The 24,573-nt window shown below is 55.1% G+C and overlaps 2 protein-coding genes and 1 long non-coding RNA gene across 4 annotated transcripts; 1 reads left to right on the top strand and 2 right to left on the bottom strand.

Moving 5' to 3' along the window:
- Positions 1–261: 261 nt before the first annotated feature.
- LOC121141526 lies at positions 262–4,717 on the bottom strand. Its single transcript, XR_005878455.1, has 2 exons — positions 4,480–4,717; positions 262–1,081 (listed from the first exon to the last, which is right to left on the bottom strand). It is a non-coding gene; the product is annotated as an uncharacterized LOC121141526 (long non-coding RNA).
- A 156-nt stretch (positions 4,718–4,873) lies between these two features.
- Positions 4,874–11,462, top strand: Grn (granulin precursor). The gene is made up of 13 exons (XM_013113477.3): positions 4,874–5,007; positions 7,564–7,708; positions 7,821–7,946; positions 8,229–8,313; positions 8,738–8,847; positions 8,949–9,075; positions 9,163–9,272; positions 9,454–9,577; positions 9,705–9,817; positions 9,907–10,152; positions 10,360–10,593; positions 10,678–10,902; positions 10,990–11,462. The coding sequence occupies exons 2-13, from the start codon at positions 7,571–7,573 to the stop codon at positions 11,065–11,067; spliced, it is 1,716 nt and encodes a 571-aa protein (XP_012968931.1). The 5' UTR covers positions 4,874–5,007; positions 7,564–7,570; the 3' UTR covers positions 11,068–11,462.
- Positions 11,463–11,536: 74 nt separating this feature from the next.
- Positions 11,537–21,473, bottom strand: Fam171a2 (family with sequence similarity 171 member A2). Of its 2 annotated transcripts, none has more exons than XM_040749826.1 (8): positions 21,209–21,473; positions 17,843–18,070; positions 17,516–17,608; positions 14,815–14,973; positions 14,556–14,735; positions 14,242–14,358; positions 14,014–14,119; positions 11,537–13,477 (listed from the first exon to the last, which is right to left on the bottom strand). In XM_040749826.1, exons 1-8 carry the CDS (start codon positions 21,324–21,326, stop codon positions 12,019–12,021), a joined length of 2,460 nt encoding a protein of 819 aa, XP_040605760.1. In that variant the 5' UTR covers positions 21,327–21,473; the 3' UTR covers positions 11,537–12,018. The 2 variants fall into 2 exon arrangements, with proteins under 2 accessions (XP_040605760.1, XP_040605759.1); XM_040749825.1 differs by having other exon boundaries at positions 14,014–14,140; positions 21,209–21,472.
- Positions 21,474–24,573: the final 3,100 nt, after the last annotated feature.

Below are 24,573 nucleotides of genomic sequence, written 5' to 3'. Positions count from 1 at the left end.
AAAAAACTAAGGCAATCGTTACGTTTCAAGAGGACTAACTGCAACATTTGAAGCTGGTCTCTGAGTAGCAGGTGAGGCTTATCTGAAGCTCTTACGAGAAGCTCTGACTAGAGTGTGTTGTAAGAAGGTAGACCATCTCAACTAGCTAATCTGAAATTGTCTTGAGCAGTTTTAGTCCAAAATCAATCATTTACAGGTGTTTACTAGCTCAAAGACATCATTTTGAACCAAGTGGAATCAATGTTCTGGAGACTTCAGAGATTGCTATTAGGAAATTTTATTGTTCACTGTGGAAGACTTAAACATTAACATCAAAACATAAAGTTTAAATTTTTATAGGCATGCATACAAGGAAAGGTACCAATAAAGATGAAAATAAGTATGGGGAAAATTAGAATTTTTGAGGGATAACAGAGTTTTGACAATAATAGTCCCTAGATTTTGGTTTTCCTCTGTCTCATACAAGTTGACTCTTCTTAGACAGAAACTCTGAATTTTTTTTTAGCAACATGCTTAGATTTAGAGAAGGAGAGAGCCACAGTCCAACTCCAAAGTCAGCTTTGATTGTTAAGTGAATCAGGATGGGACCACCACATGGGAAGTTAAGGAGATGTAGGTGTTTAGGTAGTGAAATTTTCCCCTGTATTAGATTTTGGTATCGTAAGAATAGCATACAATTCTGCCTTTTGCGCCCAGTTGTAAGGGCTTTGAAGCACTTACTTATATCTCCTGATTTATATTCTGCCTTCCGTGATTTGTTTGTATCAGAGTGACCAACACCCCAAGACCACTGGCGAAACGAGATGCCACTGCATGTTCCCCCCTCTGTAGAGAGGAGAGCCTTGGGCACCAGTCTTCCTTCCAGGCTGACTTTCTGGAACCTTCTCCCAGAATCTTAGTCTCCTTTGCCCACCACCTCTCCCGACCATGAAAAATGGATACCCGTGTGACTCCACTCAAACAGGGGACGCAGGGGCCCCTGACAAGCTAGTCCTTTGGGCTGTGACTCATCCGATCCTGTGTGTCCTGGGGTCTCAGCTGGTAAGCAGCTGTTCTGGTGTCCCATGAGGAGGGCAGTCACCTGAGGAACCAGAGAAAGAATGGCTCATGACAGGATGACTCAGGCGAGAGAGGCCAAGAAGGGGTGGGGTAGGATAGGAAGTTGCTTTTATGCTCTCTTCAGCCTTGGTCTTCCATGGTTAAGCAGATAGAGTGAAGAAAAATAAAAAGCCACCAGTGAAATTTCACTTTCAGACACACAGTGGATAATTTCCAAGTATGCCTCAAATGCTGCATGGGCCGTGCTTCTGTTATTACTGACTTTATTTTTATTTTTGTGCATGAGTCTTACCTACACTAAAGGGCATTTACCTTTAGAGTCCGGTGTGTGATGGCACCCAGAAGGCAGTGGAAAGTGGGGTGAGAGGTAACCAACCCGTGCAGAGAGAGAGAGAGAGAGAGAGAGAGAGAGAGAGAGAGAGAGAGAGAGGATTGATCAATAGATTTCAGATGATGTAACATCACAAAACACAAGTGGCCAGCTGGTAGGTGAAAGGTTCAGGCATTACTCTGGCCTGCCCTGTTACCTGGCAAGATAGACTCAGGCAACACTCTGGCCAGCCCAGAGCTCTTCGAGAACCACGCAGGTGCAAAGGACCCCTTTAAAGGACTGACCCCTGCCTGCTTATGCTCTCTTTTTACTCTCTCTTTTACTCTTGTCTTCCTCTCCATCTCATCTCCTTTATTACTCCTCTCTCTGTCTCTCTCTCTGTCTCTCTCTCTCTCTCTCTCTCTCGTATCTTATCTCTCTCTCTCTGCTCTGTACGGGTTGGTTACCTCTCACCCCCCTTTCCCTCCTTGTCTACCAATAAACTCCACGTGGATCGTTGAGTCACAGTTTGTGTCTTGTTACTGGATAAACCTAGACATTTTAACAATAGGAGGGAATGTCTGCAAAATATGTAATATCTAGCCTATATAAGCACAGACATAATACAGTAAGCACAGCAAGAGAAAGTGTAGGAAAACAAAGGGTAACGTGTGTGTGTGTGTGTGTGTGTCCCTTGATGTAGTTTTTTGTTTGGTTGTTTGTTTTGGTTTTTAGAGACAGGGTTTCTCTGTGGCTTTGGAGCCTGTCCTGGAACTAGCTCTTGTAGACCAGGCTGGCCTCGAACTCACAGAGATCTGCCTGCCTCTGCCTCCCAAGTGCTAGGATTAAAGGCGTATGCCACCTCCGCCCGGCCCTTGATGTGTTTTGAACGATATTAAATTTAGGCCAGTGACTTCTGGGTAGACCAAATTTCCCTTTATCAATCGAGTGGGTCTCACCCAAACAGTGTTAGATGACCTGATGCAGGGGGCTGGAGAGATGGCTCAGAGGTTAAGAGCATTGTGTGCTCTTCCAGAGGTCCTGAGTTCAAGTCCCAGCAACCACATGGTAGCTCACAACCATCTATAATATGATATGATGTCCTCTCTGGTATGCAGATACATATGCAGAGCACTCAGAAAAAAAATAAAATAAAAATGTTAAAATATTTAAATTAAAAAAAAGTATGGCCTGGATTTGCTTCTGCCGTTAGCTTTCCTGGGTCTTGAATCCCCAGTCTAAAGATTTAAGATGGGGACTGGAGATGGGGCTCAGAGATCGAGCACTTACCCCACATTCCCCAGCCCTACAGAAAACATGATAAAACTCAGAGGCGAGGGCGATGGCTCAGTGGTCAAGTCCTTGTCCTGCAAGTGTGAGAGGTAGCTGTGCACATTGAAAGCAGTGGGGGAGGGGAACTGGTAGACCCCGGAGGCCCATTGGCCAGTCTGGCTGAAATGACCGTCTACTGGTTTTGTGGGTGACTGAGGTCGTCTCAGAAGATTAGGTAGAACTGAGCACAGTGCCTATGCCTTTAATCCCAGCACTTGTGAGGCAGAGGCAGGTGGATCTCTGTGAATTTGAGGCCAGTCTGATCTACAGAGGAGTTACAGGACAACCAGGGCTACACATAGAAACCCTGTCTCAAAAACAAAAACAACCCCCCCAAACCAAGGTAGACATCGAGAGACTGACTGGCAAAAATGTCATTGTCCTCTGATATACGCAAGCCTATTTCTCTCTCCCTCTGTCTGTCTGTCTGTCTGTCTGTCTGTCTGTCTGTCTGTCTCTTTCAGATTGAACCCAGAATGTCTCATGTTAGGTGAGATCTCTACCATTACTTAAGCTATAGCCCCAGAATTTTGTTTCACATTATTATTTACTTTAGTGTGTATGTTCCAGTGTGTGTGTGTGTGTGTGTGTGTGTGTGTGTGTAAGTCTGTGAGTAAACTCTCGCTACAGCATATGTGCAGAAGTCAGAAGTCAGAGGATGACTTCCGGGAGTCATTTCTTTGATTTTACCATGTGAGTCACAGGGATCAAACTCAGGTTGCCAGGTTTGTTGGTAAGTGCCTTTACCTGATGAGTTTACCAGCCCCAGACCCTAACAATTCTTTTTTCCTTATGAGGCAGTCTTGGGGCTGGGATGGAGCTCAGTTGACAGCATTTCCCTAGCAGATACAAGGCCCTTGGTTTAATCCCAACACCACAGAAACAACATGGCTGCACTTGCGATCTCCGAGTTTGGAAGGCAGGGGTAGGGAAATGACAAGTTCTGGGTCATGCTCAGCTACAAGTTGGAGGCTGGTCTGGAACACAGGACACCTTGACTCCCAGAGCTGCAATGATGTGGGGGCTGGAGTTAAGCCATTACAGAATTACCCTAGATTCTCCACTTCTGGGACTTCTGTAGCTCTAGCCTAAGAAGCCCACCATGGAATCCCACAACGCTGCCAATCCTCTCTATGCAAGACTCTCACTGTCCTGGATTTATTTGCAGGACTGTCCCCACACCCCTGGGTGGTCCCAGTCAGAGGACCTGTCTTCCACACAAACACTGCCTTTCCTCCAAGGCCCAGCCTTGGGCTTTCCTGGGGCCTGTCCTCTTCCTGGCAGGTCTCCAGTCAGCTGTCTCTGGCTGGCCAGGCCCTTTGGCACGCAGCAGTCTGGCTCTTGTGTTTGGCTAACCTGTACCACTGCTAAAATCTCTATTGACCCACCATGACAATTCCTGGAAGGTAGGGGCAGCTGAAACTAGGAGGCCTCTTGACCTCGACAGCCACCAGCCTGCTGCATTCACCACGCCACATACTTGGCACATGCCCAATGCCTTTACCTTGAATGTGGCTTTCAACCCTAGCTAGACACTGTACTTCCCCTCTGGTTCCCTAACCGCTTCCTGAGTACCTCTGTCCCGCCCAGCCAGACTCTTAAATTCTTCCAGATTTAGTTTAACATGACGCTATCTCTTGGCTTAGCTCAACGTGGATTTACATCTACTCTCCCCCCACCTTGAGCCAATCTCATGCCTGGTAGTCGCCCTTGAACATTTATTAGATTTAGTCCCTACGCCAGTCTCCCACCCAAACCTGGGGACTGTTTATCTTTACCCTCACAACCATCGTTCAGCTCGTTTCGAGTCCTGGGTGCCTCGCGTGAAAAGACAGTGAATGTACAAATGGCCCGATCCAGAAGCGGACGCTATCCTGTAAACGACCTCGAACGCGCGCCCCGCAGGCAGCCTTCTTAACTGTCGGTGGCCTTAGGTACGCGAGGCCCCACGTAAAGAACACCTCGCCAGGCGCCGCCAGGACCCGGGGAGGTGGGAGGAAAGCCACTGAAGAAGCAAGCGCTGCCCTGGGGGAGGCGGGCTATGGTGTCATATGATTGCCTAGTCACGTGATTCCTACAATTGGGGTGTGGGGAGAGAGAGGAAAGGGAGGAGGAATGTGAATTGGGTAGAAAAGAAACAGTGTTCCTGGACAGTCCCGCCTCTATGTAAGCAAGTAACCAATGGAAGCCCTGGATCCCCGACCCATGGCTAATGGAAACTGAGGTGGGCGGGCCACCGGGCAGCCAAGCCCTAGTCCAGGAGCTGACAGCCAGGAGCCTCCCAGGGAGCGCGGACCCCGAAGCAGGTAGGAGGACCCGTTGCAGACATCTCCCTGGCTACTGCTCAGCGGCCTGGCCAGGCTGCTGTGCAACTGTGGCTGCCCTGGAGCCTCCGCTCAGAGACAAGAGAAGTCCTGCCTCTTGAAACTCCCCTAGGGGTTTCAGATGCACCAACGAGGGTTTATCGTTTGGGGGGAGTGGGGGCAGTTGCTGTAGACACCCCCAACAAGAGGCTCCCCTGCCCAGCATGTCGGAAAGCTGCAGGCCGTTCCCCGGAGCAGGAACCACCGCACTCTTGGGCCAGCTTCTCTCTCTCTCTGCCTCCCACCTCTTGTCTCCAGGTCCCGGCTCTTTCCCTTTCTGTTGCCGCGAGTGGTCTTCGCGGCGGCCTGCAGTGGGTGGAGATCTGCCGCCCTTGGTCCCCGAGCTCAGAGGGGTTGGGAGCAAGACCTGGGCCTGGTGGCTGAATCCCTGGGTTGTATCAGCCGTACTTCCTTTATTGGGGGCGAGAGAGCTAACTTCCGCCTCTCCCCGCCACTTTTCCCTGCTCCTCAGCTGGATTGGCTCACCTTTTGGGAAATTCATCTCCCCTAGACACTCGGAGTTTGGGGGTGCCACCTAGTGGAAGATCTCGAAGCTAGGGCCTTGAAAGGCTCCTCCTGTCCTCAGGCTGTTTCAACAGAGTGGTGTAGAGGTGGTGAGGGGTCACCACTCTCTAACCCCAACGAAAGGAATTAGGTTTCCCCTACCCCATTCTAATCTGGCCAGGAGATGACCTCTGGGGTATTCTTTCAGTTAGGGGAGAGGACACTTGAAACCTAAAGAAGGAAGGTGGGCGATCCTCTACGTAGCTCAGGCTGGCCTCATATTCACCCTGTAGCCTGGAACTTATAATCCTCCCACCTCAGCCTCCCAAGAGCTGGGGTCAAAGTCATGTCTATCATGCCTATCGGAAGCTCTGAGGTTTGGCTGTTGGGATTTTGCCTTCCGTGGCCACCAGCATTCAGAGACTGATGAACTGAAGCACAGCCAACGATTTCTGAGGCCCTTGGCAATTGATCAGCGGCAGATTCTGCACTGTCCCTGTACTCACCCTTTCTTTTATAGATTTGTTTGTTTTTGAGCAGGATTTATCTGTCCCTGACTGCTCGGGAACTTGCTATGTAGACCATGGCCTTGAACTCACAAAGATCAGCCTGCCTTAGCCAGGCGTTGGTGGCCCACGCCTTTAATCCCAGCACTCGGGAGGCAGAGGCAGGCAGATCTCTGTGAGTTCGAGACCAGCCTGGACTACTAAGTGAGTTCCAGGACAGCCTCCAAAGCCACAGAGAAACCCTGTCTCGAAAAGCCAAAAAAAAAAAAGATCAGCCTGCCTTTGCTTCTGGATGCTGGGGTTAAAGGTGTGTGCCACCATCGCCCGGCTGTACCCACCCTATTTTCCATCCTGTGTAGGTCACCTGCCTGGGAAATGCTCTGCCCCTTCACTATGTTTGGACCTCTGGTCTCTGGGATTTAGGGCCTATTCCCTGACAATGTGCAGGGATGTCAGTTGACATATGAACCAGGTCCAATATCCACAGTCCGTTTTCTCTGACTTGATACTTGGGCATGGATTTGAAAAGTTAAAGTAATATGAATCCTGCTTTGCATAGTTGTTACAGAGAAACACAGTAAGGAATGGCAAAGTGGCTCCCTGGAGGGTCTCTGAATATTGCTGTTTTTGCTGCCGCAGGCAGGGCAGTATCACTCTGGCTTGCTGGGTAGGCCAGTGAGTATCACTCTGGCTTGCTGGGTAGGCCAGCTGAGCCGGGGAACAGCTTATTAGGGAAGTGAGAGGTTCGGTTCCTCCTGCTGAGGCAGAGGACCAGTGAAGCAGTACCTTGACTTTCCACTGGCTGCTGACTTTTGCTTTCTGAGTAGGGAGAAACAGGTGGTGTGTTTGAGGATGCTGGGGGGGTGATGCTGGGGTACCAAGTTAGCTTCAAGACTAACCCAGCCTCTGTGTGCCCTTCCCTGGGTGGGGAGGGAACAGTTGTGGGCAGGCAGTGGCTGGCCTGTGGGGAAGGCAGCCCAGACTCCCCTGGCCACTGCACTTCCGTTTTCACAACTTTCTCAACCCCTGGTTTCCCATATGATCATGTGATTGACAACTCTATTTCCCCAAGGCCTTTGAAAAGTACATGTGGGAGTTCAGCACCAGGCAGGGAGGTGAGGCTGGCTGTCCTCCTGTGGCTGCTGAAGCCTCCTCTGCCCCCCAGCCAGCCCACAGTCCCATAAATCCGTGCCTCCTGACTGTCATAACTCCGCTCCGCTCACCTGTAGTGCCGGGTGTTAGGCTGGGAATCAACCCCTGTGTTCATACCGGCACTCACGCTCACAGTGTGTACAAGCTGGTGCAGTTGTGATGCACATAGGGTCGGGGCTGACTCAGGCATCTACTTGCCTTCCTGCTCACTTGTTGAGAAGATTCAATAAATCCAAGGCATGTCATGCTTTGGCCAGGGCATGGGGAAGTGCATGGCCTCAGAATAGAAGGTGGCAGAAGCTTAAGATGGCTGCCAAACTTTCCTTGGCATTTGCAGGCAGACCATGTGGACCCTGGTGAGCTGGCTGGCCTTAGTGGCAGGGCTGGCGACTGGAACACAGTGTCCAGATGGTCAGTTTTGCCCTATTGCCTGCTGCCTGGACCCAGGAGGAATCAACTACAGCTGCTGCAACCCTCTTCTGGTAAGTGTCTCATGCCGCAGCTGGCAGCCTGGCTTTTTGAAGGGCTACCTTGGATTGGCCAGAAGCGGACTGGCACAGATCCTCCGGAACATGTCATATTGCTTCTTTCCAGGACACATTGCCTATGGTGATGAGCAATCGTCTAGGTAGATCCTGTCAGGTGCATGACCACTGTCCTGCTGGCTACTCTTGTCTCCTCACTGTGTCAGGGACTTCCAGTTGCTGCCCCTTCCCTAAGGTGAGGGTGCAATTGGCATGGGGTGTGTGCTTAAGATTTGCATTTACCAGCCGGGCGGTGGTGGCGCACGCCTTTAATCCCAGCACTCGGGAGGCAGAGGCAGGCGGATCTTTGTGCGTTCGGGGCCAGGCTGGACCGATAGCCTCTGAAACAATACAGAGAAACCCTGTCTCGTAAAAACCAACAAAAAAAAAAATAAAGATTTGCGTTTACCTCTTTCCTTCACTCCCCTAGTCTCGGGCAGAAGGGTCTTGCTCACACAAGCTTCTCTGCGTCCCACAGGGTGTATCTTGTGGTGATGGCTACCACTGCTGTCCCCGGGGCTTCCACTGTAGTACGGATGGGACATCCTGCTTCAGAGTATCAGGTGCTGTGGGGCACCGGGGTTGGAGGCAGGTGGGGAGGGAGGGGAGGGTGGGCATCATGTGGTACCTGAAATGCCCAGGAGCTCTTCTGCCTGGGTGGCCCTGATTCCTGTTCTGCTCTGAACAGAGGGATGGTTCTCAGAGCAGAAGGGGCAGACAAGGATGCAGAATTTCAGGTGGTGTGGGACATGGAAAGGCCACCCTGGAGTGACTTAACACCCGCCCACTTTCACCGGATGCCTCTGTCATGTCTCTGAAGTAGGGGCTGGCTTGTGGCACGGGTGAGCTGGGATCCTGGGCCGTCGCCTAAGCCCCGGTACCAGCTGTTAGGCCTTCTGAAGTTGGGCCTGCAGTGTCTGTAGTGACAATGCTGGGAGTAGCCTTTCCTGACTGGATTGGTGGAATCCTGGCCTCTCCCGTCTGCAGATAACACCATGAGGGCTGTTCAGTGCCCCGGGAGTCAGTTTGAATGTCCGGACTCCTCTACTTGCTGCATTATGATTGATGGTTCCTGGGGATGCTGCCCCATGCCCCAGGTACAGATATGGGGAAACGGGGGTGACTAGCGAGTAGTGGGGGGTACAGCTGGGAGCTGGGTCTGATGAAGATGGATTATGGACCATCCATCTCTTGTCAGGCCTCTTGCTGTGAAGACAAAATACATTGCTGTCCCCATGGGGCCTCCTGTGACCTGGTTCACACACTGTGCATTACGGCTTCGGGCACCCAGGCCCTGATGAAGAAGTTTCCTGCACAAAGGGCAGGTGAGGAGCGGGGAGACCATCTAGCAAGCACTTGAGGGTGTGGCTAGAAAAGAAGTTCCCCTCCCTCATGTCTCATTTCTCTTTCAGCGGCTTTGCCTTTTTCAGTGGTCTGCCCTGATGCACAGACCCAGTGCCCTGATGACTCTACCTGCTGTGAGCTACCCACGGGGAAGTATGGCTGCTGTCCAATTCCCAACGTGAGTGACGGGCCGGAGCCAGCTGGTCCTAGACAAGGGGGCTCTAGGAACTGGGCTGATCGCTGGAAGCCTTAAGGCTCGTGCTGCCCTCTAGTGGGGGATTCGGGCAGTGTAGACCGTCAGCCTGGCTCTCTAGACACTGGACACTGGAATTCAGAGTCCCGTATTTGTCCCTACCTAGGCCATCTGCTGTTCCGACCATCAGCACTGCTGTCCCCAGGACACTGTGTGTGACCTGATCCAGAGTAAGTGCCTATCCAAGGACTACACCACGGACCTCCTGACCAAGCTGCTTGGATACCCAGGTACAGGGACAGACCGTTTCATCTCTCAGCTCTGGGACGGATGTGGGGGTGCGTGTTGATGGCTGCTGCATGGGGGCAGAGGCATCCTGTGGTTGAGATAGCCATGTGCTCCGTCCTCAACACCTAGTCCCAGTGCCTACAGTGCGGGAGGTCAAGTGCGACGCGGAGGTGAGCTGCCCGGATGGATACACCTGCTGCCACCTCACCACCGGGGCCTGGGGCTGCTGTCCGTTTGCCGAGGTACCTGGGACAGTGGGCATATGGATCAAACGGGGGGGGGGCAACCAGCCTGGCTCCGGTGTGTCTTAGCCTTTCTCTGTCCACCTTAGGCTGTGTGCTGTGAGGACCATATACACTGCTGCCCGACAGGGTTTCAGTGTCACATAGAGACAGGAACCTGTGAAATGGGAGCCCTGCGGGTACCCTGGATGAAGAGGGTCATAGCCCCCCTCAGCCTGCCAGAACCACAAGCCTTCAAGGGTGACGTCCACTGTGATGACTTGACTTCCTGTCCTCCTGATAATACCTGCTGCAGACTCCTTTCTGGGGATTGGGGCTGTTGTCCCGTCCCAGAGGTACAAGGGTAGGGGGACAGGGGTGTGGGGGTGGGGACAGCATCTTGGCCTGAGCAGTTGGGTGGCAGGAGTCCCGTTGCTTTATTCTTCTGCATTCTAGTCCAGGGTGGAGCCCCGGGCTGTGATTTGTCCCCCAGCGGAGGGTCTATGAGCAGGAGAGGGATTTTGACGGTTCCTCTACAGAACACTCTTCTCTGCCACCCCTAGGCTGTCTGCTGCGCAGACCGCCAGCATTGCTGCCCCCAGGGCTTCACGTGTACGATTGAGGGGTACTGTCAGTCGGGAGACAGAATGGTGGCTGGCCTGGAGACGATACCCGCTCACCGGACAACTCTGTTCCAAACTGGAGATATGGGCTGTGACCAGCACATCAGCTGTCCGGTGGGGCAGACCTGCTGTCCCAGCCTGACAGGAAGCTGGGCCTGCTGCCAGTTACCCCATGTGAGTCTCCACCCACTGTCCTGGGGGGCGGGAGCTGTGTTCTTGGGATAGCACAGCAGTGTGATGCCGTCCCGCCGCTCCCAGGCTGTGTGCTGTGAAGATGGACAGCACTGCTGCCCGACCGGGTACATCTGCAACGTGAAGGCGAGGACCTGCGAGAAGTATGCCAACTCCGTCCAGGCTTCCGCCCACCTGATCTTTGACCCTAACGCCGAGGATATAGAGTGTGGGGCAGGGCATTACTGCCACGACAGCCAAACCTGTTGTAGAGACAGCCAAGGAAGCTGGGCCTGCTGTCCCTACCTGAAGGTCAGTGTGACCCCCGACCCTGGGGCTGGGTGGCACCGTGGGGTGGGTTCTGCCTTGTCCAGTACTAACTCTCCCTTGACCATCCAGGGCATTTGCTGTACAGATGGGCGTCACTGTTGCCCCTTTGGCTTCCACTGTTCGGCCAAGGGAACCAAGTGTTTGTGAAAGAAGACCCCTCGCTGGGACATGTTTTTGACGGATCCAGCCCCAAGACAGTTGCTATAAGGAGGGGCTAAAGACTAAAGAACCCCACAGCCCTGGGGACCCTGTTCAGAGGGTATCCATCACTCAGGCCTCCCTAAAGCACCTCTTCCCCTAGAGCCACCCATTCTGAGCCGCCCCATCACCATGGGAAGTGGGACCTCAAACTAAGACCTTCTTTTATGCAAAGAAGGGTTTGGCAAAAGCCCCATTTCAAACTGCCATTTCTTCCGATTTCTGTGAACCTATGGCCAGGTGCTCTTCCCAATCCACAGGTATTGTGCGAGCTTGTTTGTGTGTGTGTGCGCGCGCGCGTGCATGCGCGCGTGTATTTGCTCTAATAAAGTTTGTACACTTTCTTAGTAGTGTCTGATTTGATGCTCTGGGGTCCTCAAGTGTCAACACCCTCCTTAGGAACACACACACATACAGCTTTAGCCTCACCAGCTTTGTATTTTTGTGTCTAGAGCGTCACCATCACATTACCCCCTAGTCCCCAGGACCGCCCCAGCCACCAGCCCTGTGACATCCAAGCAGCACCCCTCCCCTCCCAAGGGTCCACAGAGATCGCCCCTCCCTTCCCAGCCCTTACCCTCGCAGCTGAGGTTTGGTTGCCCCTCCTGCTGTCCCACGATAGATCTTTCTATGTACAGCCACATTTGTACAGGCACTGCTCCCACCCCGTCCTCCTTCCCAGCCCCTCCCATGGGGGACCGGCCCCTCCCATCTCCTTTGGTAGAGGCCGATCCAGGGTCCCTTCCCAAGACACTCCCCCAGCACATACCACGGATGGGTCAACAGGTCCCTGAGCCCTTGACCGGCTATGAGCGCGTGTGCCCCCCCCGCAGCACCCCGGGGCACGCACTCTGGGGACCTGCACTGGCGGCAGGGGCGGTGGCCGACCCCCAGGCCGCACTACTTGACGTTGAACACCATTAGCGGCCGCTCCTCCCGCCGCTGCCAAGGGCTCTTCTTGTCGCCTGCCTCGTCGCCCACCTCCGCCCCCAGCTCGTCCTCCGGGCTGGTGAGCGAGTCGCGCCGCAGCTCGCTGGCGCTGCTGCGGGAACTGTCCCCACGGCTGCGGCCCCGACCCCGGGGCACCGTGGCTGCCCGACCCTCGGGCGCCACCACCTCGTCCAGGAGGGGCGTAAGCGAGTTGTCCTCGGGCGAGCAGAGGCCGGTGCGGCTCTCGCTGCTGCTGGGCTCCGTGTCCTCGCTGAGCGCCAGGCGCGGGGGCGCGGGCGGCGGCGGCGGCGCGGGCGGCTGCGCGCGCTCCCGTTCCTCTCTCGGGGGCCGGCGACGCGCGGGCCGCGCCTCGTGCACGTCGACGCCGGAGTCCAGGCTGGCGTCCGTGCTGCGGCCGCCGCCGCCCGCCTGGAGGTCGATGTAGGAGTGGCGCACCTGCGAGTTGGAACGCCCGTCCAGGGACACGAACCAGGCGCGCGGGTGAGGCTTCACGCCCAGTTCCAGCAGCTTCTTCTCGGTCAGGGCCTGCAGCTCGCCGTTGAGCTGCGCCATGGTGGACTCGTTGAACAGCACCGGGATGGTGACCGAGCCGCTGACGGGTGCAGAGCGCCCGCCGCCCCAGCCCTCGCCGCCGCCGCCGCCGCCGCCGTCTCCCCCCGCACCCGCGTGGCCCTGCATCAGCGGGCGCTGGGCGTCGGGTTGAGGGTAAGGGCGCGCGGGGCCGGCGGCCGAGCCTTCCGGGGGGGTGGCCTCGTCGCCCACTCCCACGGCGCCCGCCTCGCCGCCCAGGCGCACGTAGTGTGCGGGGATCACCAGGGTGGGCATGACGTTGCGGTACACGTTGTCCTTGAGGTGGTCGATGGAGCCGCAGAAGATGAGCTGGCCGGGCTGGCTGAGGGACGGCGGCCGCGCCAGCTGGTCCACCGACTGCGACAGCAGAAAGTCAGGGGTCTTGCTCTCGGTCGCCCCCTTGTGGCCCAGATAGTGGTCGAAGGACGGCGGCGGCGAGGGAGGCTCGTGCAGGAAGGCCGCGGCCCCCGCCGCACCCCTGCGGTACTCGTCTAGGCCTGGCTCCAGCCCTCCAGGACCCTCGACGGAGCGGGCGCCCTTGAGCCCGGCACTGTCGCCGCTGCGAGCCCCAGGAGGCTCGGCGGCCGGACGACTGGCGGAGCGCGGTTTGGCACGGAAGAAGTCATCTCTTGAGGATGCCAAGTCCCGGGAGCTGGAGAAGGCCGAGTGTAGGGAGCCTGGGGGCGGGGCCTCGGGGTCTCCCGAAGATGTAGGCTCCAGGGGTCCCCCGCAGATGAGATGGAGTTGAGACATCGACGTAGCCTGATCTCGTTTGTTGTCCGAGAGGCCGGAGAGCTGCAGCTTGCGGTGTTGTTGTCTTGGCTTCAAGCAGCGTCTCCTGGAAAGAGACAGGACTCAGAAATGCTGAAAGCAAAAGTCTCCTTGACCCCCACAGTTGCCAACACAGGGAATAAAGAGGACAGCGGCGTGGATAGTGGATGATGCCTGGAACAGTCACGATAGGCGGGGCGGGGAGGGGCCTATATGATGCCCGAAGGCTGTTTGTAGAAAGAGGATAACACATCCACTTCATCCTTCAGCTTCAAGGGGTGAACTTGGTAATGCTTGGCATGAAGCCAGCTAGGAGTGCGTGCTCTGGGGGTCCCCTGGAGTGAGAGCTGGGAGTGCGTACTCTGGGGGTCCCCTGGAGTGAGAGCTGGCCTGGCTGGAGCAGTCTCTGCAATGGGCAAGGCCCACAGGCCCTGCCATCTGTCACCCCTTTCTCTAAAGCCACCAGCCTCTCAGGTCTTAGCTCTTGCTCTGCCGTTCCTTCCGGGAAGCACGGTGGGGATCAGAATTGTGCTTCCTGCATCTTTGGAACCCCAGTGCAGGGATCCTGGGAGAGAAGGCGGGGTGAGTCCCAGGAGCACTCACCGGCAGTAGTAGATCAGCAGACACAGCAGAATGAGAACCAGCAGGGCTAGAGCGGCCAGGATGGTCAGCAGGAAGATCGTGTGGTAGGTGCCAATGTCTTGAATGCCTGAGGTGATGGTAACCAGCCCTGTGCCAGGCAAGGGCTTAGGATGCCCTTCCTGCCTTCCACAAGGCCTGAGTTCTCCCAGCCTTCCCACCCACCACTGCCCACTGCCCAACCAATCTCACCAGACGTAGGGGAGGCCATGGCAGCCGCCCAGTACCCCAGCTGTGGGGAGACAAAAGTCCAGTAGAGCTGCCGGCCCTCCTTCCGAATCACACCTGTGCCATTTCGTACCCACAGTCCTGGAAGAGGCCAGAGGAGTTCATCAAACTCAGTGTTCTGCAGCCTCTAACCTAAGCCCCACCTCCCACCTAAGCCCCACCTCCCACCTAAGCCCCACCTCCCACCTAAGCCCCACCTCCCACCTAAGCCCCACCTTCCACATAAGCCCCACCTCCCACCTAAGCCCCACCTCCTGCAGCTCCGCCCTTTCACTTACCGCTCTTGGGGTCAAATCTCCAGGCTGGAATGCTGGTGCCCACAGCCAGGGCACGAGGCTCTGAGGGCACTGGCAGGGACAGATGAATGGGGCCTGAGAGCGGCACTTCTGTCCCATTGCCTGTTAGAAGGTGTACACTCACAGCGGCCAGGGGTATCAACTCCAGCCAGGAGCCATTGCCTGGGGGAAAAGGACACTGGCACTAAGGGCTAAGTCCCTAGGGAAGGAAGTCCCCGCCTACCTTCAGCCCATGGCCTACCTGAGTTGGAGGCCTCGGTGCCCAGGAAGGCAGGGAAAGCCCGCATTTCTTGCTGGGTGCTCGCAGATGTGAGTGAAGCCCAAAGCTGGCTGTAGGTGGTGCTGACGGGCAGGCGGGCAGCTCTGCGCTGGAACTGCACCCAGGGCTGTGAACGGGCACCTGGATGGGAAGCGGGCACTCTGGTAGACTGACCCGGACCAAAACAGAATGCAAACATCCAGAAGAAGGGAACCGCTGGGCTAGGCCAGGTGAAAAGGCCAGGGTGGTGACAGAAAAATGGGCAACCGTGGATTGTTAGCTCAAAGGGATGTGGTACTGAAACTGCCCTGTCTGGTGACTGTGTGACCTTCTGCAAATTACTTGCTTTCTCTCAAGTTTCCTTATGAACCTATAAAATGATGAGGGCCATGGGACTGAAGAGAAGAGGTCATGTCTTAAAGGGTTGGGCTGCTCATGCAGAGACCCTGGGTTCTGTTCCCAGCACCTACAAAGCAGCTCACAACCACCTATAACTCTGGTTCCAGGGGACCCAACACCCTCTTCCAATCCCCATGGCTTCCTGAATGCACACAGTACACAGAAATACACTCAATCACACACACACACACACACACACACACACACACACACACACACACACAGTCATGCCCTGAGCTAATAGCATCTGCTGAGTGACAGGCATTGAGTTAGGTCCTGGGATGTGGAGTTGACTAAGAGACAATCCCCTGCCTTTAACCCTAGCACTGGGGAGGCAGAGGCAGATGGATCTCTGTGAGTTCGAGGCCAGCCTGGTCTACAAGAGCTAGTTCCAGGACAGCCTCCAAAGCCACAGAGAAACCCTGTCTCCAAAAAACCAAAAAAAAATATATATATATTTCCCTTTATTTTTACGTGTATGAGTATCTTGTCTGTATGTATGTCTGTGCACTACTTGTGTGCAGTGCTCTCAGAGGCCAGAAGAGGGCATCAGATTCCCTAGGGCAAGGGAGTTTGTGAGGCACTATGCTGGTACTGGGAACCCAATAGGATCCAAGTGCTTAGAAAAGCAACAAGTGAGCCGGGCGTTGGTGGCGCACGCCTTTAATCCCAGCACTCGGAAGGCAGAGGCAGGTGGATCTCTGTGAGTTCAAGGCCAGCCTGGTCTACAGAGTGAGTTCCAGGACAGCCTCCAAAACAATACAGAGAAACCCTGTCTCGAAAAACCAAAACAAAAAAAAAAAAAAAAAAAAGAAAAGCAACAAGTGCTCTTAAGCACTGAGCCATCTCTTCAGCCCCACATCATTTCCATTTAGATAGACACACAACACATTAGCTTACTGCGTGTGTGTGTTGGGGCCGAGGGAGCAGGCATATAAACAGAATTCCAATTGAATGTGATCATAGGTAACATTTATTAATCTTCAAAATATGCTGGATACTGTCCTAAGCAGGCTATGTATAGGAAACTCCTTAATTAGCCTAACAGCTCCTGAGGTATCAACTCCATTTTATAGATTCAGAAATGGAGCCAGAACTTCAGCAACAGGGCCATCATCCTGGAGCCTGTCCCTGTCCCCCACATCCCTGCACACAAGTTCATCCCTTACTACTAAATGTCGGGAGCCTGGCCCACCCTCTGGAGTTTTGTAGGGTAAGGGAGAAAGAGAGTGGGATTGTTTTAGGGACATGCAGGAGAAAGACCCAGGAGTCACAGGCTACTGCTGAGTCCTGGAGGGTCTGGCCAGATCTCTGAAGAGCTCTGCAATTCACAAAGAGCTGTGGGAGCCTTGAGAGGGCAGAAGCCTTGGGGAAACAAAGACCATTTGACATTTCAGAATACCTGGGGGGCATCGGTGAGACCAAGGTGGCAGACTAGCAATTTGCCAGTAAGGATTCCCACTCCCAAGCCCATGCAGTACAGGTCTGAGGTACTCAGAGGTGCACCGAGCCTCCCTGCCCCTTCTTCCTGCCGGCTCACCTAACTCTCTCTCCAGCCAGGTACCTGCTCAGCTCACCTGCCACTCCTAGGCCACACAGCCTGCTGCTCCCTTTATAAGCCTCACCGGATTTCCCCCAAAGGCAAGGGGCGTTTCTGTCACTGTCTGCCTGCTCTGTACCTCTCCCAGGGTTTGCAAGGGTGTCTGTCTGTCTTCCCACTGCCTCTGACCATGAGGTGGGCTGTGGGTCTGTTCTCCCCCACCCCTGTGTCCCAGCACGCGGCCCCCCCGCATGGCACAGGGCAGGTGCAGCATATGAGCTGAGATGGAAGTCCAGTGCATGAAGACAAGGGACACCGAGCATTGCTCCAGGCCACTGGGTAGGTGTTCAGCTCCTGCGGAAGGCCCTCACGGCCTCTGAACAGCCAGGCACCAGGTAATGCATGACAAGTACATGCAGATCCACTGGAGATAAGCAGGATAGGGAGGTGGGAATTGGAGGAGAATAGAAACCACAAAAAGCCCCAAATAAACTATAAATATTTATTGAACACCTGTTTTTTTTAACCTCTTAGCACATTTGATGCAATTTTTTAAAACTTGAATTTGATGATGTAAGTATTTTCCTTCCACATCTTATACATGCATAAAGTATGGCTCAGAGAGGGTAAGTGACTTGCCCAAGGACGACCAGCTACGGTGTGAAGAAGCAGAGGGTCCCTGCATACAGGTCAAGATCAAGGAAGGGAGCCGAGCTATGAATTGAACAGCAGGGAATAGCTTACCTGGAGAGCCTAAGAGGATGTGCACAAGGTCCTCATAGAGGATGAGGGTGGCTGGCCGCTCCGGGAGCAGGTAGAGGCTGACTGAAGCATATACTGCAAGCAGGGTGGCCTGTCAGTCAGCTCTAGAAGACGCACTCCTTGGATGCCCCCATCATCTGTATCCCAGCGGCTCCGTCTTCCCCGGCCCCTTCTGTAAGCCCCAGCCCAGGCAGCAGCTGCTGGGGAGCTGCCCCCTCCACCCCCAAGGACTATTTTGGGAAGGGGCTGGTGGTGGGTCAGCTGCTGTCCCATGCCCACCCCCTCCACCTGCCCCTGCGCTCCACTCACACGGCAACTTGTCAACACGCCACGGCACGGAGTTGGTGAGGAAACCTGGGCGGGCAGCAGTGACCAACACCCAGGTGCCCAGGCGATAACTGAGGGGTAGTGTGGCCACGCCCTCCGAGTCCGTGGTACCAGCAGCCAGCAGAGTGCGGTTCCCAAACACGTCTACTGAGGCCCGGGCCAGGGGCACCAGCTCTCCGCTCACATACACCTGCACCTTGATCAGGATCTCTGTGGGAAGACGGGGTGAAGGGAGTGAGGATGAGAAGGGGGAGTTGGGGGAGAGAGGTTTGGGGATCAAATCCAGGCCCTCACCGAGGACCTCTATCAGGGAGCTGCGCTCTCTGCCAAAGCCAGAAGTCCGAGCGGGAGGGAGTGTTATCTCCTTTTCACCAGCTCTAACCCATGTACACTTCACATTTCTGAGCCCAGGCAGTGTCTGGAATGAATGATGTCATCATTACATTTGACAGCATTTTTCCCCATTCTTACTGGTTTCTGAAATAAGAATATATCTTACAGCCAAAGAAATGCTATATTTGCTAAACATATGTTCTCAGCCCATTTTGCAGATAAAAACATCAAGGCTCAGAAAATGTAAGTTCTTGCCCTACAGTTAAGTGAGAAATCTGAGCTCCAAGCCTAGCAATCTACTTCCAGAACATAAATTTTTGACCGCTTGACCGGTGTCTACGGAGGGGAGAAGAAAGGGAGAGAATGAGGCAGGGGAGAATGAGGACCTTCAGGTCAAGATCAGGTAACTTGGAGGGAGGATGGGAGCCGGGTCCCACTGAGTTCTAGACCCTAAGCTGTCTTAGGTCATCCCTATCACTCACCCTCTCTCCAGGATCCTTTCCAAAAATGTGGTTCCCTTCAAATTTAGGGATCTGCCCCAGCTCCTAAGTCCAAACAAGTATCTTGATCCCTCCCCTCAAGTCTATGGCTGGTCAGCTACAGTCAGTCACCATGGCAACGCCCTCATTCTTCCCAGGAGACCAAGCAAGAGAGCTGGGGCCCTGGTGAGGACTGCCAGGGAAGCAGACCCAGGCCCAAGGGAAAGTAGTGTGGAGGGGACTAGGGAGGAAGCGTAAGACTTCTAGATTCCCAGGCTATCTGTGACCCCCACCTCCAGGGTAACCTGGCCAGCCCTAAAGAGGGGAGGTGAGGTGCTGGGCGTGGATGGGGTGATGAGAACTTGAGTAACCCTCATGGATTTCCCCAGGTGGCCTCTGCTATCTGACCCTTCCCAGCAGCTTCTCCCTCCAGACCATGCCCACCCCTGCCTTCCCAACGAGTGCCATAGGTGAACCAGGAAACAAGTGAGGATGCTGGGTGAAAATCCCGGGAGAGGAGTCTGGAGCTGAGAGCAGAGAGGGCAAGGGGAGGGCTGTGGGCAGCCACAGACCCTCAAGAAGACCTTTCATGGACCCTGACACTCCACAGGGACAGGTGTCTCATCTCAGGCTTCCGATGCAGGAAGCCACGCCTGTCCCTGACATCCCATCCAGCCCTTCCCAGAGCCCACCTCCCTCTCCAGGCTAGGCCAGAGTCTAGTTCTTCAGGGTGGGGCACCCACTCTGCCCACTCCCACTCTGGTTCTCCAAGGAGTGGCAGCCTCCTGCCCCAGCAGGAATTCTGAGAAGCTAAAAGGGCCTGGCTACTCCCAGCCCTATCCTAGGCTCGGAACAGCTGGAGAGAGCAGCTGGGAATACGGGGTCCAGGGGGCTGAAATTTCGTCACTTGAGGGAAGCCTTTGGGCCCGGGGAGGGGAGGGGCCTGGGGAAACAACACAGAGGTGGGCAGGTAAGGCCTGAGGAGCATCGGTGCCAAGCTGGGAGGTGGGGCAGGTGTCTAGCGGCTCCCCCTCTTCCCCGCAGCCTGGGCTCCCAGCCAGCTGCCCGAGAGAGCCCCCATCCTGGCTCCATTCCAGCTAATTCCCTGGGCCCTCCCTCCCCTGGGGTGCAGAGTCTTGTGGGCAGAGCTTCCTAAGACGCTTGGGCCTCTTCCCTGGGAGATCAGGGGGAGACTGAGGCACAGGGAAATCCCTCCCTACCCTCGAAGCCTGACATTCCATACGGTATCTGGGTCTCTCCACTTTGGCCCTGCCTCACTCCAGGAGGAAATCCGACCTCCTCCCTTCATCCGGACCCTACTTCCCTCAACCAGACCCTTCCGCTCCCCCCTCCCTCCCCCCCCCCGCCGCCTTTCCTGCTAGCTTCTGGTGTGTGTGTGTGCGTGTATGTGTGTGTGTATGAGGTATATGTGTGTGTGCGTGTGTGTGTGTGTGTGTGTTGGGGGCAGTGTAAGGAACGAAGAGCACTGTTTCAGGATGAAGCCACAGGCAGGGGAAGGAGCAGCAGCAGTGGGGTGGGGGCGCAGGACCCTGAAAGGCGGGGGAGGAAGGCAGGCATGGGGAGGGAGGGTGGAAGCCCAGTGAACACAGGAGTGAGCTGTGGAGTCAGGGTCTCCAGCTCCCACCGCAGAGGCCGGCCCTACCCCCTCTTCACACACCCATCTGAGCCAGGCTTTAAGAGGGCCAGGGTCTCCTCCTTTGGGGGAGAGAAGTGAAATGAAGAGGGAGAGATCTGGAAGCTGGCAGAGGGGAGCAGTAGCAAGAGACGGGCTGGACAAGGACCCAGACACCTGCCCTTTCAGCTGGTACAGCCTGCAGCCAGTCAGCCAGCTCAGCATGGCTCCGCGACCACAGCCCTGCCATGTGCCTTAAGCTGGGAATCACAATTACCCCCTTTCCTCAGCCCTCTTCCTACTGAAACCCCTCCCTCCTGTATGCGCTGATCAGTGTTTATTTGATGCACCCCAAATTCTAAACCTGGGGGGCTGGCTGGAAGCTGTCAGGCTCCTGGGTGAAAACCCCATTTGAGCAGTCAATCCCGCCCACAGCCTCACCCACTCCCCCTTCCCCCTTACAGCCCAGCTCTAAGCTCCCAGCCCCCGTCCGGCCCAGGGTGGCAGCCGATGCCTGCGCCCCCACCCAGCCTGGGTCGCGGCTAGGGACCCGCGGGGGGCTGCGGAGCGGGCGCCCGCCCCAGCCCGCCCCTGGGCGGGTGTCTTCCGCAGACAATAGCTCTGGCTGCAGCGCCTCGAGGACCAGGAGGCAGAAAAACAAGTCGGAGGAGGCGGTGGCGCCGATCCTGGAGACCCTCGCCCTCCCCATTGTGTCTCCCCAAGACCCCCGCAGCAAACAGTCCCCCATTCTCCCTCCCAGAAGCACCGATCTCGGGTCGCCTTCCCCCCATCCTGGGAGCAGAATGCACCCCAAGTCACTAGCACCGTGAAGAGGGGGCCAGCGATGGTAGCCGATCACCGGGCACAGGCCCACGATCGCCACCCCTCGCGGCCGAGACTCACCCTGAGGACTGGGGGGCTCCGGTGGAGACTTGCCGGGAGCCCGGGAGGCGCCGCCGAGCAGCAGCCCCAGCAGCGGCAGCAGCCGCGCGAGGACGCCGGGGCCACTCGGCGGCGGCATTGCTGGGCTCGGCCGGGCCCTAGCGGTCCATAGCTGCCTCCCGGCCCCGCTCGGCCGGCCCCGCTCAGCCCCAGCTCTGCACCGCTCTGCGCAGCTCGGGCTTGGGCTCCCGCTCCGGCTACGGCGCCCGCTCGGCGCGATTGTCTCCGCCCGGAGCGGCCGCCAGCGCCCCCTACAGTCGGCGCCCGGCACGACGGCCCTGCGGGCACCGCCCCCTCGCGGCCCCGCTCGGCCTGCAGCCCACCCAGCAGCTCCCCACCCAGTAGCAACCCAAGACTCCAAACAGCAAGGGAGCGCAGCGTTTAGGGGGCAATTACCCGGGTTGGGGTTCGTGAGCTCTTGGGATGTGGTGTAAAATTGGGGGAGGGGGACAGTAGGAGAATGGTTATTGCTTACTCCTAAGGGCTGTGTGTGGTTCAAGAGTGAGAATCCCCTTGTCCCACGGGAAGGTTCCGCAGTGTTAAGGAGACTGCGGTCCCCAGCACTGGAAAGCAGACCTGTGGTCGTGTCTGCCCCCCACCTCTCTCAAGTCTCCCATTCAGAAACAAGCTGGGCAAGTCATGCTCCTTACAGCTCTCCGGTCCTCACTCCTTGTTTTAAATAAAACAGGACGACCTGGCAGTGGAGGCACACACCTTTAATCCCAGCACTCGGGAGGCAGAGGCAGGCGGATCTCTGTGAGTTCGAGACCAGCCTGATCTACAAGAGCTAGTTCGAGGACAGCCTCCAAAGCCACACAAAGAAACCCTGTCTTGAAAAACAAACAAACAAAAGGTAATAATAATAAAATTAAAATAAAGAAATACATAAATAAAACAGGATGATCTGAAACTCACTAGGTAACTCAGACTGGCCTTGATATCTTGGAGATCTTCCTGTCTCTCCTTCCGGAGTGCTGGGATTTCAAATGTGAGCCGCCGCGTTTGGTCTCGTTTATCCTTTAAAATGACAATTATAATTATCTCTACCTAGTAGTGTGGTTGACATGTGGGGTGTGGGGGCGCCGTGGTGACACGACCTTTTAGTCAGAGCAGGCAGATCTTTGTGAGTTCGAGGCCACGTTGGTCTACACAGCGGTTCTGACAGGAACATGGGCATAATAAATGGTGTTATTTTGGTCGGGGAGGGGGAGGGACTTGCCTTCCCTGGGTAATAAACCCCCCTTCTTCTCTAAGAGTCGCCCAGCAGAGAGGTGGGAGCAGATCTCTCTTCCATAGAAAATCTCATTGGTTCCAGCTTCACGAATGGCGAACTGGATCCTCCTCAGCTGCTGAACCCCACATTTGAACACTTGCCCCAAACAACCTTTCTCTCCTTCTTCTGTCTGGCTGTCACTATCTCTCTGCTGCTGTTCTGCATGGTCCTCATCTAACCACACGTTTAACCTCTGTTAACACTGTTACCTCTTCAGCACAACCTATTTCCCTAGGACAAGGAAGGCCTCCCCCAGAGGACCCAGCAGGCTTCCCTCTGGCTAAGTCTCTCTACTTAAGGGGACAAAACCACCAGGCTTCCCGTCCTCCTCCCTCCCTCCCTTCTTGCTCCCTTCCTCTTTTTCTTCCTCTTTTCCTTCCCCTCCCCTCACTTCCATCTGTCTCTCTCTTCCTCCTCTTCCGGTAGCTAGCGTCTCACTGTTCAGCCTAAGCTGTCCTTGAACTCACAACCCTGCCCCCTACCCCTCCTCAGACGGAGTAACTAGCCAGGAGTGGATGGGACTGCACACACCCCCTTTCAATAGAAACTCCCGTCTAACCGTATTCCCCAGGCTTGTGCTTATGTAACCGATGTTTTTGGAGCCGAGCACAGGCTTTAGCTCTCATCCTTGGTGAATTTCATCTTGTTGGTCTCAGCCCAACTTTCCAATCTGCCAGGGCTGCCTTGAATCTGTTGCACTCACCCACTGTATCACGCCATTGCCACCGCAGCCAGGAGCCATCTGCGGTACACAGAGGCTTCGGCCACCTCCATCCAAGGAACTTCTGCCACCTGCAGGCAGCCCAGGGTTGAGATGGAGCTGACACATCCCACCACCGTTTTACCAACATCATTCAGGTCCAAATCCCAGCCACGACAACCCAGCTCATATTTCTCTTGTCTGTAGGGAACAGATGCCAAGCGCTCTGCAGGATCAAGATAGGTGGTCTGGGACATTCGATTGCAATGACTGACTTGAGAGGAAATGTGGCTGGTGTTCAATGATCACAGCTTAATCTTTACTTAAATAATCACAGTCACCCAACTAGAAACCTGTTCTGGAACTCACCAGGCATGGATGTCAAATCACTGTTTTTGGAATTTACCATTTACCCCTCTGGGTACAATTGAGCATCAGCTTTTGTGAGTGAATCTATCTACCTCTGGCTTCCCTGGGCACTTTGTGTGTTCAAGGCACAGCTGCAAGGTGTGTCTGCTCACCTGTGACCCCTGCCTCTCTCCAACAGACCTGTGCCCCAGGGCCCTCCCCAGCCGGTCACAGCCACAGCGACCACCACCCTCCTTGCCAGAACTCGGTCCCACCTCAGCACCGGAAGAACTTTACCCAATGCAGCAGCGTGACTCACTCTGGCCTTAGCTCAACTGTCAGAGACCCTTCCCTAGCTGCCTAACCACCTGTAACTAAACTTTGGAAAAAGGCAACTCTGCCACATGTCCTCTCCTCCCCTCCCTCTCCTCTCTTCCCATTTCCTCTCCTTTCTTTCCCTTCTCCTCATCCACAGATTGCTCCTCTCTCTCTCTCTCTCTCTCTCTCTCTCTCTCTCTCTCTCTCTCTCTCTCTCTCTCTCTCTCCCTACCCTCAGCACTTAAACTCAGGTTATTGAACACACTAGGCATCTGTTCTCACACTGAGCCCAGTTTCCTTTTTCTTACTTTTTTTGTTTGGTTTATCAAGACAGGGTTTCTCTGTGTAACAGTCCTGGCTGTCCTGGACTTGCTCTGTAGACCAGGCTGGCCTGGAACTCACAGAGATCTGCCTGCCTCTGCCTCCTGAGTGCTGGATTATTTATATTTAATGTTATAAAAATAGCAAAGCCAGGCATTGGCGGTGGCGCATGCCTTTAATCCCAGGACTAGAGAGGCAGAGGCAGGGGATCTCTGTGAATTCAAGGTCAGCCTGGTCTACAGAGTAAGTGCCAGGTCAGGCTCCAAAGCTACGGAGAAACCCTGTCTCAAAAAACAAAAACAAGGATAGTGACCTTTATTAAGAAAGGATGGGGGTGGGGCTGGAGAAATGGTTTAGTGGTTAGGT

Source organism: Mesocricetus auratus, unplaced genomic scaffold (assembly GCF_017639785.1).
Source record: "Mesocricetus auratus isolate SY011 unplaced genomic scaffold, BCM_Maur_2.0 Super-Scaffold_100007, whole genome shotgun sequence".
Taxonomy (NCBI): Eukaryota; Metazoa; Chordata; class Mammalia; order Rodentia; family Cricetidae; genus Mesocricetus; species Mesocricetus auratus.
This window is presented reverse-complemented; position numbering and strand designations above follow the sequence as displayed.